We start from the raw sequence: 13998 nt of genomic DNA, 5'->3' as shown, positions 1-13998 counted from the left end.
AAATACCACCTTAAGTAAAAAAGTAAGCAGTCAAGAAAATAGGAGGTGAAATTTTGCTTGCCAGGCAGTATGTAAAACATATGATGCAAACACAGGGAAAGAAGCAGCTGTGATGAGGTTTGGTTTGTGGGGTTTCACATTCCAAAGCGATTCAGGCTACGAGAGACGCTGTTGTGACCCCGCACCTCCACCAAGATGTTACGCGGCAAGAGGCGTACATACCACGTAAAACACCGGTATAACGCGACACAAGCACAGGGTGCACCGGACGTCGCCAAGTGCACACACACTTCGCCTGTCTCATCTTTGATGGGTCGACCAGTCGCAATATGAACCCAAGCATGGGTTGCATACATGGCTAGTCACTTCATCGCATGCTTTTTTTTTTCTCTTTTTGAGAAAAAAAGTAACCTACTCAGTGCAAAGCATTTTACAGATACTTTCCTTTTATGCTTCAAAAGACGGCTCGTTTTTATACTTTGATAGTAGGAGTAACCTCGGAAGGTGTTTTTGAGAAAGATATTACCAGCTATTTGTTTACAAAGACTGGCAAGCAGGTAGGGAACTTGCAAAGCCTGTTCCCATCGCATCCCGGAGAACTGGATATTTCAGAACAAGAGCCTTAGCTGCAGGCTCGTAGAATTTCCCAGGATACCTGCGAGCGCAAGAGAGGTTGCATGAGCAGGATTTGAGCATACAACACTACTAAGTGGTACTTACAGGTCAACTGTCAGCAAATGGGATGTAATCCAAGACACAATGCGGCTTTTTGTGCGACTCGACACTTCTCCTAATGTTGTTCTGTCAATGTCGAACTTGATGTCAACTGGAACTGGAGGCAGTTCATAATGCATTTGCTGAAAACCACTGATACATGAAGCCACCACTGATGGACCATCGTTAGATCTGAAAAAAGAGAGGATGGAATTAAGTGCACCGTAAGTATCATGACTGTAATGTCCCATGTTATAGCTCCAGCACAGGGTTAAAGGTGGCCTACTAACCCAGTTTTGAGTGGCAAGCTTTCTTCATCACAGCTGTCACTGGCAACCAGATTTATCTTGTCGCCATCGCAAAATTTGTGTCCTTCCGGGACCTCGACATATGTTTCAAAGCGGGAATTGTAGACCTACAACAAAAATGTGTTTATGAATTGGAAGCCAAAAACATAATAATGAATGTGGATACAATTGATTTAGTAATTATTTCATTACGAGCATTCTGAAACTACTTAGTTTCCCATCTGTTTATAAGATTGGCCTACACATTATGATGGCTTCCAAACTCTCCACGCGCGCATGTATGGAAACACACTACTCTTCCACAGCCCGTGTGCGCGCCGCGTACCTTGAACCCTGCGAAGGCGAACGTCCGCTCCAGCTCCGCGAGGCGCGCACACGTGCAGTGCAGTGTAGAAAAAAAAAAAAAAAAAAAAAACCGTTTTTAACGGAGTCATGATCCATTTGGAAACAATTTCTGAAGCAACACTAGCGCTGCAGTTAACAGCGCGACAGGCATCGCTATTGCATGCTCGCCTGTTGCTCACAGCTAAGATACAGGCTCTGATATATATACATCTGGCACCGGTGTCTATCCTAAGCTTGCACGCAAATTTTGGACACAGCACAGGCCTATAAGCAAACCACGATACTACGTTGGCCTGAAGCGCATAACTAGAACGCGATTATATGCACAAGTACAGGCCCTGAAAGCAGCAAGCGATTAAAATCTATCGTATAAAAAATGTGCATACCTCTATTCGGTCGCACTGCAACGATGTCCACGATTCCGTCAGCATGGCAGCATCAATCACATCGGACTTCTTGTGATCTCCATTGACAAGAAGAACCTGTTTCCTGCCTTTCCAGGTAACCAGGCATTCGATCGGCGACGAAGACATTGCTTATAGCAGGATAAAGGGCCAGCACATGTAGTAATTCGGTTGTTCTAAAGGAGGGCTCTTCTATCTACGGATGCAAAACACACGCCATTTGCAAAAGTAGCAAAAGTAAGACTACACAACGTATGGACAAGTTATAAAGAACCCATGGCCAGTACTATGGATAGACCAGTTGAAGTCGATCCCTTTCTGGTACTGTAGCAAGCGCCACCTACCAATAAGTAAAGAAAGTTGCTTTTTTTTTGTACTTTTGAGCCCTCCGAGATCGGCGGCAGCGCGTCGGCGCGCCTCATCACGGAGGCCATGTTTACTCCTGTCACTGCTCTACCTTTTCAGACATTACGCGTAGCGCAGTTATGTTTGTTGTGCCTGTATTGACAGGCCAAGGTCACTTTCGCTAGTTTCGAGGCTCCGTTCAGAAAGTGGCTTCAGCTAGCGGCGCTGCTGAGGTCTCTACTGCTCTACTCCAGCTTGCTTTTATCTACCTCCCTCGGAAATGTTTATCAACCAAGCCTCTCTCAGCTGTTGCAGTTGACAGAGTGCATCAAATGGCTGGCCTAATGGTGTGACAGCGAAGTATACGTCACCCGCAAGTATACGTGCTTCAAAATGATTCATACGTGTCCGCGTTGTCCCTTTACGTCTGTGAAGTTTTGCAAAGTGGTCAGGCACATAGGGGATCACCGCTATGATAGCAATTTTTCTGTGATGTGTGGTGTGGAAGGCTGCGCAAAGACGTACCGTCTCTTTGAGTCGTATCGGAGGCACGTTTATCGGGACCACAGAAGCTATATGGACCTCGACACGCCTGGCGATGCCGCTGTCGCGGAAAAAAGCAGTAGTGGGGAGCTACGGTTGGACGCTTCGGCGAGTGCTTCCATTGCGGAAGGCGACGTTTTAAGTGGGAATGAACTGCTAAGCTCTAGCCTCCTCATGGACGATACCGATGGAGAACAAGAGGTTGCATCCTGTACTGGTTTTTCAGCTGCCAGTGGAGCTATCGACTTCAAAGCGCGAATGAAGAAGCACCTGTGTTTACTTTTCTTCCGCATGGCAGAAGTACACAAGTTGCCACACTCTACAATGGAAAGCGTCATTTGCCATATGAAAGTGACTTTGTGCGATATGTTTCGCCTTTTTTCCACCAAGATTCAGCAAGACATTCATCCTCTGCCGCTCGGAAAAGACTTGCACACGTTGCTTGCTTGTGACTTTCTGGATGAGATTTTTGAAGATGTGGTGAGCAAACACAAGAGAGAGCAGTTTGCCAAGAAATGCCTTCCTTACACAAAACCTGTGGAGCATGTCTTGGCTGCTGGAGAAACATTCCAGTATATTCCTGTCACTAATGTTCTGCAAAACCTAATGCTTTCAGAATCCTTTCGCAGTCATTTAAATGAGGAGGCATCAAATGGAGAATCATCTCCACTATTGCACAACTTTTGTGATGGTTTCATGTACAAGCAAAAGCTGTCAGCACTTATACAGGAAGGATCTCAGTTCACACTGTTTCTTGTGTTTTATACAGATGAACTTGAGATTGTTAACCCGATAGGACCCAAGCGCAACGTGCACAAGCTACTTGTTGTGTATTTCAGTGTATTGAACCTTCACGCACGTTACAGGTCCCAGCTTAGTGCCATACATATAGCAATTATTGCAAAATACAAACTTATTCTTAAGCATGGAATCGATGCAGTTTTGGGACCACTTATCATTGAGCTCTCAGCTATAAGCACAACTGGTTTCACTGTGCAGCTGCATGCAACAGCTGTGAGAGTCACAGCTTTTCTTGTCGCCTTCTGTGGGGATAACCTCTCAATGAACAGGTTAGGTGGTTTCACTTGCTGCTTCAATCGAGGGCACCCGTGCCGTTTTTGCACTGTGGCATTCTCAGAACTCGGCAAAATTTTCCACGAAAAAGATGTACAGGTACGAGATGCAACTGCGCACAAAAAGCATGTTGAACTTGCAGTTGTAAACCAACCACTAAGTACAGCAATTCATGGGGTGAAAAGTATGTCGCCATTGTCAGGTCTCAATTACTTTGATGTGACGCAACAACTGCCGCCTGACATCATGCATGATTTGCTCGAAGGATCCATAACTCATGTTTTAAGACAGATCTTACAAGGCCTCATCAGTTCGAAAGTAATGAGTTACTCTGATCTGGAACGTGTCACTTTGTTTGAGTTTGGGCCACACGACAGGAAAAACAAACCTGAAGGACTCGAGAAATCTTTTGTGAAGGGGGAAGCTGCTTATAAAGGCACTGCATCACAGAAGTGGTGCCTGTTTCGTTTCTTTTCACTTATATTTGGTGACATTGTTCCAGATCTCAATGAGCATTGGGAAGTGTATCTTCAACTCAGGAGGATTGTTGACATAATATTTTCCGATGATATCCCACATGACCATATTGCTTTCCTTCAAGAAGAAATTAGGTTTTTTCTGACAAATTTTGTAGCTCTTTATCCTGGAAAAATGACCCCGAAGCTCCATTTTTTGGTGCATTATCCAAGGCTGATCAACCAGTTGGGCCCATTGAAACAATATTGGTGCATGCGTTACGAAGCAAAACACCAATATGTGAAAATGATAGCATGTCGCAACAGAAATTTCAAGAATATTTCGAAGTCAATCGCAGAACGGCATCAGCTGCTTCAGAGCTTCGAGCTGTCTGGAGATGAGTTAAACATGGGCATTCAGACAACGAAGGCCAAGCCTCTTAGACAGGAGGACTTAGCCCCATTCACTCATGAAGTCTTTCCTGAAGGTGTTCCTGTGTGGGGAGTGTCATCCGTTACTGTTGCAAGTTGTAAATACAAAGTGTTAGATGTAGTGGTCTTGGAGAAAGACCTGCTGCCTATTTTTGGACAGATCATAGCTCTGTATATGTACTGTGGGTCAGTCTTTATTCATGTGAGTGTTCTTAGAACTGTGTTGTTTCAGCGACACCGCTGGTCATATACTGTTTGTCGAACAACAGAAGAGAGAGTTATACAGCCTGCAGAACTGCAATCGTTCCAAGTTCTAGACCTGTATTTTGAGAAGGAGCTAGTACTGAGGCCAGAAATAATGATCACAGATTGAACTGGCAGTATTATCTGCAGGCTGGCTACAATTGTTTAGTTGAAAATGTTTACACTTCTTTCCTTTGTGCCTCTAGAATAAAGAGTACTTTTGTATTTTATTACCATTTATTTATTTTATTTAGACAAACTGCTCTAGCCTATGGAGAGGCTGTAGTAAGGGTTGGAACACAGCACACATGTCGCTGACAATGACTGCTCACTTTACGGATTAAAAAAATTGCATCGTATGTCCAAGGAAAAAAAAATACCCCACCACAAAAGGGTAAAGCATTGAACATGGATGCATCTTGCAGTAAAACCAGAAGGAAAAATGAGTGCAAGTCAGGCACAGTAGTTTGAGGTCGTTGAAAAAGTGCAATTAAGAAATTTAACTAAAGAATCGGACACATACGTGCTGCATATATGTATTATTGAAAACAAAAACAGCACTGGCAGTTTTGTTGCCATTTAGGATGCCCTTTTCATTATATAAAAAAGTGGGGCACCGAGTAGCAATGTCACCAGAAATGTTAGTATGCATACACCTGCATATTCCGATCATCCATTTCCATATCAAGGTAGTAACGGTTACTACCAGGGCAATAGTGAGGTAGTGCAAGTGTAGTAACTGCCAAAGAACGTAGTAACAACAGACCTCACTACCTTGTTACTGCTTATTTTTTCTTTGAGGTAGTGACAAAGTTGTAGGAACATAGTACATATGTAGTAAGGGTTAAAAAACGTTGTAACAGCAGCCGTTACTACGTTTTCACTACCTTTTTTTCTAAGAGTGCACTCCACTAACAGCTCTTGGCTGTCATGAAAGAAGCTTTGTGGTCGGAGAAATGAAGAGAGCAACTAGGCTATCGGACGTTCCATGATGCAGCGCGTGAGCCCATAGGAACGTAGCGTGACGAACAGATAGCAGCGACTGACTGATGCCGCTGACGCCGCGAGCGTGTGGAGAGAACGTGACTGCGTTTCGTCTTTGGATGCAGGCACCGTGATCTGCTGATAGCGAGCTGGCGTTTCGGCAACCGGACTCGCCGCCACGCAGGAAGAGGGGGTGGGGAGCGCGCGCAGTAATCCGATAACATGTGCGGTCGCCGCCACGGAGGAAGCGGGAGGGGCGTGAGTGAAGGAGCGCGCTGCTCAAGATGCGAATTTGGTTACAGTGACAACGCCGACGCCGCCGACTCCAACGCCAACGACGAAGCGCAACGCAGGAACGGGCACCAAAGAGGTGGGCTCTAAAAAGAGCACAAGTCTCTTGGTGCGCTGGTCAGGTGGGGAGGAGTGAGAACTAAGCGTATCAGCCCCGATGGGCTGACGTCCCTTCTAGAACCGCGTGGAAGGCAGTTGAGTGAATAAACTGTTGGATGGCACAGAGAGTCCGGTGTGCCCCGTCCTGACAAAAAACAAGCTTCGTTCCCTTTCTGCATCCGATGTGGGGATGGAAGTTATCACTTCTCCAGAGAAATGTCTTGCAACCCTCGCTCCAGAATGGTCAAAGTTCTGTGGGGAAATGATCTGCTGTCGTCGAAGTCACTAGCGCATCACAGGCAGAAGTCGTGCCGGACACCGACCTGTCGCCGCAGGGTATAGCACCGAGGCATTGCAATGTTTCAGACGCACCTTCACTTTCCGTCGTCGGTCCCGAGAAAAGGTTGTCAAGCTTGACAACTTAAGGCCTCGGAAACACTTTATTTAGTTTTTTGAATCTGGTGTTTTTCCTCATGAGCTAAGGCAAGACTTGCCTATTTTCAAAAACGGGGACAAAAACCTCATTAATAACTTTAAGCCCATCTCTATCCTTCCATTTTTAGTGAGAGAGAGAGAGAGAGAACAACTTTTATTTAAAATGCCTGCAGAATCGGTTAGGCTCCCTACAAGCAGGGAGGACAAGCTTTTACCGTGACGCGGCCACTACGTCAGTCTCGTGCGTTGTGCTCCTTGAGGTCTTGTTACGTCCCTCGCTACTTCCGCGGGTTCGAGAGGGCCGCCGCCCCCTTCTTGGGGGTGCTGCCCCCCCTCTCCTCGGTTTCGCTCGGTCGCTGCCTCTCTAGAGCTGCCGAGACCTGCTGGACGGCCTTGAGTTGTGTCTCTTGATCACAGCTCCTCGTTGCAGCCTCTAGCTGCGGCGGGATCGTCGTCTTCTCGCTGGCTTCGCGCGGATTTACGCTACAGTCCCATAGGATGTGAGTCGCGGTGGCTCTCTCCTTCGCGCACAGTCTACACATGTCGCTCGCGTGCACACTCGGACACATGTGCTTAGCTAGCACCGGGGTGAGCAGGGACCCCGTCTGTAACTGTCTGTATAACACTGCCTCCTTCCGGGTAAGCCCCGGGTGAGGTGGCGGCATAGTCTGTCTGTTCAGTCTTTACCATTTCACTATTTCGTTGAAGGTGGTCATCTTGTCCTTGGCACTGCGCCGCGACCAAGACTCCGAGTCGGCCGTGCTTGCAGCCGCGCGGTTGGTTAGTCCTCGCGCGGCCAAGTTGGCCGTCTCGTTGTGGTTCACGTTTCCGCGTTCCGACACGTCACTGCCCATGTGGGCCGGAAACCACTTGATCACCACAGGACTTTTGCGTCCGATGTCTTCGGCCTTGCGCAGTATGCGCGCGGCCTTACTACATACCCTACCCTTGGCGTAGTTCTTCACTGCCGTTCTAGAGTCACACAACACTGTAGTGTTGTGTGATTTGTAGTAAAATCAATAAAATGTTGATTTGCTTAACACTCTACATTACCTAGATAAAATTAACATATGCTACGTACGAAACAATCTGATTTTCGGCGTGAATGTTCCACTAACCTTGCTTTGATGCACTCCGTCGATAAATGTAAACTTGAAATAGATAAACTTAACTACGTCAGCTCTGTCTTTCTTGATTTTACTAAGGCTTTTGGCACAATGAAGAACGATTGTGTGAGCCCTTCATGGATGTTATTTGATGTGTACATACCATGACCTTCTTTTTTCATTTGTACATACCATCGTCATCGTCCCGCTTCGTCCGCTCCGACACGCGTCTGGGTTCGCCATCGGATTAAACGCTAGACACGGCAAACCGCGCCTTGCCGTCACGACCTTGCCGCCTCGGCTTGGCCTTCTCTCACAAGGGGTGGAGGTGAAACTTTGTCCTCTTGTTGCCTTGTGCCTTGCCTCTCGCTGGGGCTACGTTCCGGTCGCCGTTTAGAAACAGCCACCATCGTCATGTCAGCCGAGAGCTGTTCCTATAGAGGAAGGAAAGAACTTAGGAGGGGCCCTGACGTCATCATTTTGAAGCCGGTACTGCCGCGCCGCGTCCGGACGCTGCAATGTGTCTCCTCCTCCTTTAACCTCCGCATTTTCTATCTCCGCGACGCTTACTTACCTCGGGCCCTTAGCAACGCTGTCGCTAGTGGCCCGAGGTTTCATAGCAACAGCGATGCCGTTGCTAATGACCCGACTTAGCTAACCCTAAACTTTGACGTCACTTCCGCCACACTTTCTCGAATGCATTGGGAATGATAACGGCCTCTCCTAAGTTGTTTCCTTCCTCAATGGCCATCCCGATCCGGCCGGACACCTGTACCTCTTCTGCACCGCCACCTCCGACTGTGCCCACACGACAACGCGACCCGCCGCTGTTCGCTGGTCGTTGCGACGGAGGCATAGATGACTGGCTCGACACCTATGAACGCTGCAGTACCGGTGGGATGATGCTTTAATGTTCCTCAACGTTTCTTTCTACCTTATTGAGGTCGCCAGGAATTGGTTGATGAACGGCGAACCCCATACCACTAACTGGCCCACTTTAAAAAAGAAGTTCCGAAAGTACATTGCCGACCGGGCTGTTCGGACTGAGAACGCCAAGAACAAGCTCGCTTCCCGCCGTCAAGGTGCCGATGATTCTTATGCGTGTTACATAGAGGCCTTAGTTACACTCTGCCGGCGTATCAGTCCCACCATGCCGGAACCTGAACGCCGCACCATGTCTTCAAAGGAATGAATTATGTGGCATTTATTACCCTAGCTGCCCAGAATCCTTCAAGTATTGATTCCATTACTAAGACCTCCCAACGCCTCGACCAGCTGCAGTCCTTCCGATTGCAGCCCAACTTCGCTACTGGCTGACTTCCATTTACGAGCCCTAATTCGAGCGAAACTCCGCGAAAGATCCAAGCCCTCAGCCCTTACTACCGGCACGGGTGCGATCATTGTACTCCGCCTTCTAATAACGCCAGCCTCCGCAAAATAATTAACGAAAAGTTGGCAACTATAACCCATCCTGTCGCACCTGACCCTCCTGCACTTTTCCCAGCACCGACTTACGCTGACGTAGCTGTATCCCTTCCTCCTTTTGTTCCCCCACCCCGACAAGTACCGCCCTACAACCACATGAACGCCATGGCGACGGCTCAACCAACGCCACCCTATCAAGCACCTTGGCTCTCCTCTCGCCCAGTGTGCTACTATTGCGGAATCCGAGGACATATATCCCGCTTCTGTCGTCGAAGCATTCAGAACGAGCGGCGTGGTTACGACGCCTTCGAAATTAACATAGCTTCATGTTACCAGCGACGCCCTATTCCCAGCCCACCTCGCCGATCCACGCCACCACCGGTATCTTCGTCTGAACAAAGTGGGGCCCATGTATGCCGACGCCGGTCCCCTTTCTCAGACCACCGTTCTGTTTCTCCACTTCGACCAGCACCAACTCTCCATGTCCTTCATTCGGAAAACTAAGCGATGCAGTTTCCGGAGGTGAAACGGCACTGCGTGCACTTACCAAAAGTCCTCCTCATCGCCCGTATAATGTGATTTCTGTTTTCGCTGAAGGATTACCGGTCAAAGCATTGAATGATACAGGAGCTGCAATTTCTGCCATTCACGCTGATTTGGGCCACCGTTTGCAAAAAGTGACGTCACCATATGATGGGCTTGAACTTCGTGGAGCAAATGGCGTCCCTCTGCACCCTTCAGCAAAGTGTGCAGTTCGAGTTGTTATAGACGGCGTCCGCCACTATGTGCAGTTTGCTGTGCTTTCACCTTGTGCGCATCTGGTGATTTTTAGATGGGATTTCAACATTATTCTTATTGTTAAACTAACGTCTTTTGGTATTATTAGGATTCTTTTCAAATTAATTCGTAGCTTTTTATCTAACCGCGAGCAAACAGTGTGCATACCATGTTTCTTTTCTAACAAAAGAGTTAGGTTTGTACATGAGTGTCCCGCAAAACCCTATACTTGATCCGCTTCTATTCCTAATTTAATAAATGATCTTCCTACTGTCTCTTTCCTACCACCGATTGTATTCTTTATGCAGAAGACACTACCCTTATCTCTTCACAAAAATCGCTGGATATCATGACATCCAAGCTCAATTCAGATCCTATTATCATTGCTACTTGGTGCACCAAAAATGGTCTTCTGATTAACCGTACTAAATCCAAGTTCATGGGTCAAAGCTTACTACTGTTCCAAATTTTGTTTCAATCTATTACCTTATATATACTTTAGATAAATGTTCATTTTTTGAGGTAAACTGGACCGCCACTTAAAATTTACTACCCACATTCAACAACTTCGAAATAAATGTCGTGTAGAATCAGACGTCTTCCAAAGGCACGTCATTACTTTAGTTAACATACTTTTTTCAACTTAACTATGCTTTCATTCATTGCCACCTTAACTATTCTATCACCTCTTGGAGTCAGACATATCATTATCATCTTTCCGCACTTCAGATTACACAACACAAAGCAGTCCGTATAATAACTTGGTCAAATCTGGATCCATCCATTTCTTCTTTACACTCTCACCTCAATATACTTCGTATTCCAGAGCTAATAAAAATTAAACTTGAAGTGTTTGCATATCATGTGTTAACTTATCGTAACCTTCTACAGTACATTCATTTGCAAGAACTGTTCAATCGTAATACTACTTGATTTACCTGCTACAATAATTTTTCACTTCCAAATGCTCTAACTAATTATGGAATTCAGACTGTCGGAGTTTCTCTAATAAAGGTATGGAATTCTTTACCTCAGAGTATGAACACCGACTCATGCGTATCTGCATTTATACGTCAGCTCCGCTCATTCATTGTTTATTATTGATGTATTTTTCCCACCTTTTAGCTATCCGGTTTGCTCCCTTATCGAAACTTCGAGCTTTAGTGTATTTGTTGCGTGCTCTAATTAATGTTGTATATTTAAATTTCGTTAACGAGTTCTACCTCATTCAATGCTCCTTCATGTTGTTATTTGTTCTTATTTCCATGTGTACATAGAGGCCCCAGTACCGTATCAAGCTTTGGAACCTCTTTTTGTAACCGTCTGTAAGATTAAAAGATTTGTATTTACTTCTTAATAAACTTAGAACTTTGAAAACGGATATGGTTTTGCGAAGGTATTTGAAAGAGTTACGTCATTGGCGTTTGAACCTAAAGCGGTTTTTGTTATTATAAATACCCTGATACGCGTGGTAATGACGTGACGGATTTGCATACTTCTAAATTGTACCTTCTTCGCCCACACCATACGATGCGTCGTACGATGCCATCAAACAATGCTTAGATGGACTAAATTTCAGTAATAATATACTTATTAACCTATGGGGCTAAAAATGGAGGCTAACAAAGAAAATTATACTTAATTTGAGGACAACGCAGAGGGCTATGGAACAAAACATGTTAGGGGTAACATTAAGAAACAGGAAGCGAGCAGAGTGGGTCAGAGAAATAACTCAAGTTGCCGACATTCAGAGGGGGCCAGAGAAATATTTCAAGTTGCTTACATACTAGCGGAAATCAAACAGAAAAATAGGCATGGGCACGACATGTATTGCGAACAGAGGATACCCGATGGTCGTTTAGGGTAACAAACTAGATTCCAAGGGAAGCAAAGCGTAGCAAGGGGAGGCAGAAAGTTGAGCGAGCGGTTAGGTAAAGAGGTTCGCAGAGGTTACGTGGATGCAGCTAGCACAGGACCGGCTTAATTGGGGGAATTTGGGAGAAGCCTTCGCTCTGCAATGGGTATAGTCAGGCTGATTATGATTATACTTATTTCTTCAATTTCTTCAATTTTATATGTAGCAGACGCAGCAGCAGAGTACATGACGTCACTAATCGCACCCCAACAGACGCTCTGCTGTGCGAAGGAGCCTGAATATAGTTGCAGATTTATTCGCCTACTATGTTACTAGTTCGAAACTAGGTCAAAATGAACTTACTGGACTCGGCAGCGTGTTCCACATGTGCATTTATTTTCAGCTCCTAATTTATCGAACCTTGGCAGTTGCCCCTGATGTTTATTATTGCTCCAACTATCAATACACGTGGGTTTTAAGTGTTGCCGTTTTTGATTTCCAACACAACGGACGCCAGCACTTGATTTATAGCCAGAGTTGTTTGCGCCTGCACATGTTTCTAAAGATAGATTTCTACTTGGTCGTGATCATATCAGGACGCATGGCGCATCTCCGCTTCTTCCCGACCATTCAGTATCTTCTGACAGAGAACCGAGTGCTGCTCATCTAGCATGGCACAAGTTAGGACGCATATATATTTATATATGAAGGAAAGAAGCCAACAGTCGGTGAGGCCAAGGAAAGCATTGGGAATTGTACTTTGTCTTTTTTTTTTAATTTTTACTTAGATAATCACATAAGTTAGTAATGTAATCTGTGTAGGGGAATAGCTGTATACGAACCTTGGGTGCTGTGCGAAGAAGCTAGTGAACACTCTCAAGGTTCGTATACAGACAACATTAATACCCAAGAAAGTAGCAGGTGGGACAGCGGCCGATGTAGCTCAGTTGGAAGAGCACCGGACGCGATATTCGGAGGTCATGGGTTCGGTGCCCACCATCGGCACGTTGTTTTTCCTTCTACTTTGTGTTTATCTTTCCCCTAGACAGATTACATTATTAACTTATGTGATTACCGAAGTAAAAATTAAAAAAAAAAGACTTAAAGTACAACCCTAATGCTTTCCTTGGCCTCGCCGACTGTTGCGACTGTATATATATATATATATATATATATATATATATATATATATATATATTCAAACAGGGTGTCACACAACTTTCCCGATTATCTATTTTATTCCAACAGTTTCGGACGGTGGACCGTCCTTCTTCAAGGTAGCATTGAGTATGGAGAATAAGTCTGCACATTACGCCACTGTTAGGAGAGGGAGAAGGAATTCTCGCTCTCCGTCTTTGGAGAAGCAAACATTACTGAATAGATAGAAAGGGCGAAAAGCTCCAGTTGATTATTGGCTGGTGATGCAACAAAGACGGAGAAAGAGAGAAACAAAAAAAAAAGAAAAAAAAAAGGGGGGGGGGGGGAGAAAAGGGGCAACAAGAGAAAGTGGAGAGCCGACGAATGTTACATACGCGTCGTGCTTCCACGAAGACGACACTACAAGCAAGACAAGTCTCTCTCGAAGGAAATTTCAGAATAACATAAAAAAATTTAAAAAAATGTAAAAAAGAAAACAGAAAAAAAAAAGAAAAAAAAAGAAAAAAAAGAAAAAAAAAGTGAAAAAACAGACAACGCGAGCATGCACACCAGGACGGCCCGCTCCCCAGCGGTGCAGGTGCTCAAGAAACCGTTGGGATAAGAGTTATGTGTTCTAGACGGAGTTGTTCCACCATGCGACACGCCAGCGATCGGAGCCAGGGCGGCGCGCCGCCGCGGCGACGAAAGAGCCGTCGGCCAGACGCGCTCTCCCGAAACCCGAAACCCAATGCCGCAGCCGGGCATTTGCGTCAAGTGGTTCCCGCGAGCGTGTCCTAAGTAAAGACGTTTGTTGCGGGATAAAAAACCGACCAAAGGGGGGAGGCCAAGGAGCTAAATAGCGAACAGTATAGTTTGCGTGAGAAGGAGGAAATTCTTAGGAGCGGGAAAATGGGGGGAGATAAAGGCCTTGTCTATTAGTTATGTAGGCTTTTCAGAAAGGCAAAGTTGCCCAATGTTTCATTAATTCCATGGGTTAGAGTCTGAAATTTGTGTATGAAGTACGAT

The 13998-nt window shown here is 45.7% G+C and overlaps 1 protein-coding gene and 1 pseudogene across 1 annotated transcript; both read right to left on the bottom strand.

Moving 5' to 3' along the window:
- Positions 1-13998, bottom strand: part of LOC146177089 (uncharacterized) — a 61859-nt pseudogene that overhangs the window by 39620 nt on the left and 8241 nt on the right.
- On the bottom strand, positions 538-1963 carry LOC146177090 (uncharacterized). Its single transcript, XM_084580742.1, has 4 exons — positions 1754-1963; positions 1005-1129; positions 721-906; positions 538-655 (listed from the first exon to the last, which is right to left on the bottom strand). Exons 1-4 carry the CDS (start codon positions 1898-1900, stop codon positions 538-540), a joined length of 576 nt encoding a protein of 191 aa, XP_084436868.1. The 5' UTR covers positions 1901-1963.

This window comes from Amblyomma maculatum, chromosome 10 (assembly GCF_055883805.1).
Source record: "Amblyomma maculatum isolate TAMU_Amacu chromosome 10, ASM5588380v1, whole genome shotgun sequence".
NCBI lineage: Eukaryota > Metazoa > Arthropoda > Arachnida > Ixodida > Ixodidae > Amblyomma > Amblyomma maculatum.
This window is presented reverse-complemented; position numbering and strand designations above follow the sequence as displayed.

Coding starts and splice junctions, on each gene's coding strand:
- LOC146177090 (XM_084580742.1), bottom strand. CDS start 1,900: ATGTCTTCGTCGCCGATCGAATGCCTGGTTACCTGGAAAGGCAGGAAA. Junction 1,130..1,753: donor TGCAGTGCGACCGAATAGAG/GTATGCACATTT, acceptor TTTTTGTTGTAG/GTCTACAATTCCCGCTTTGA. Junction 656..720: donor CATTTGCTGACAGTTGACCT/GTAAGTACCACT, acceptor TTGCGCTCGCAG/GTATCCTGGGAAATTCTACG.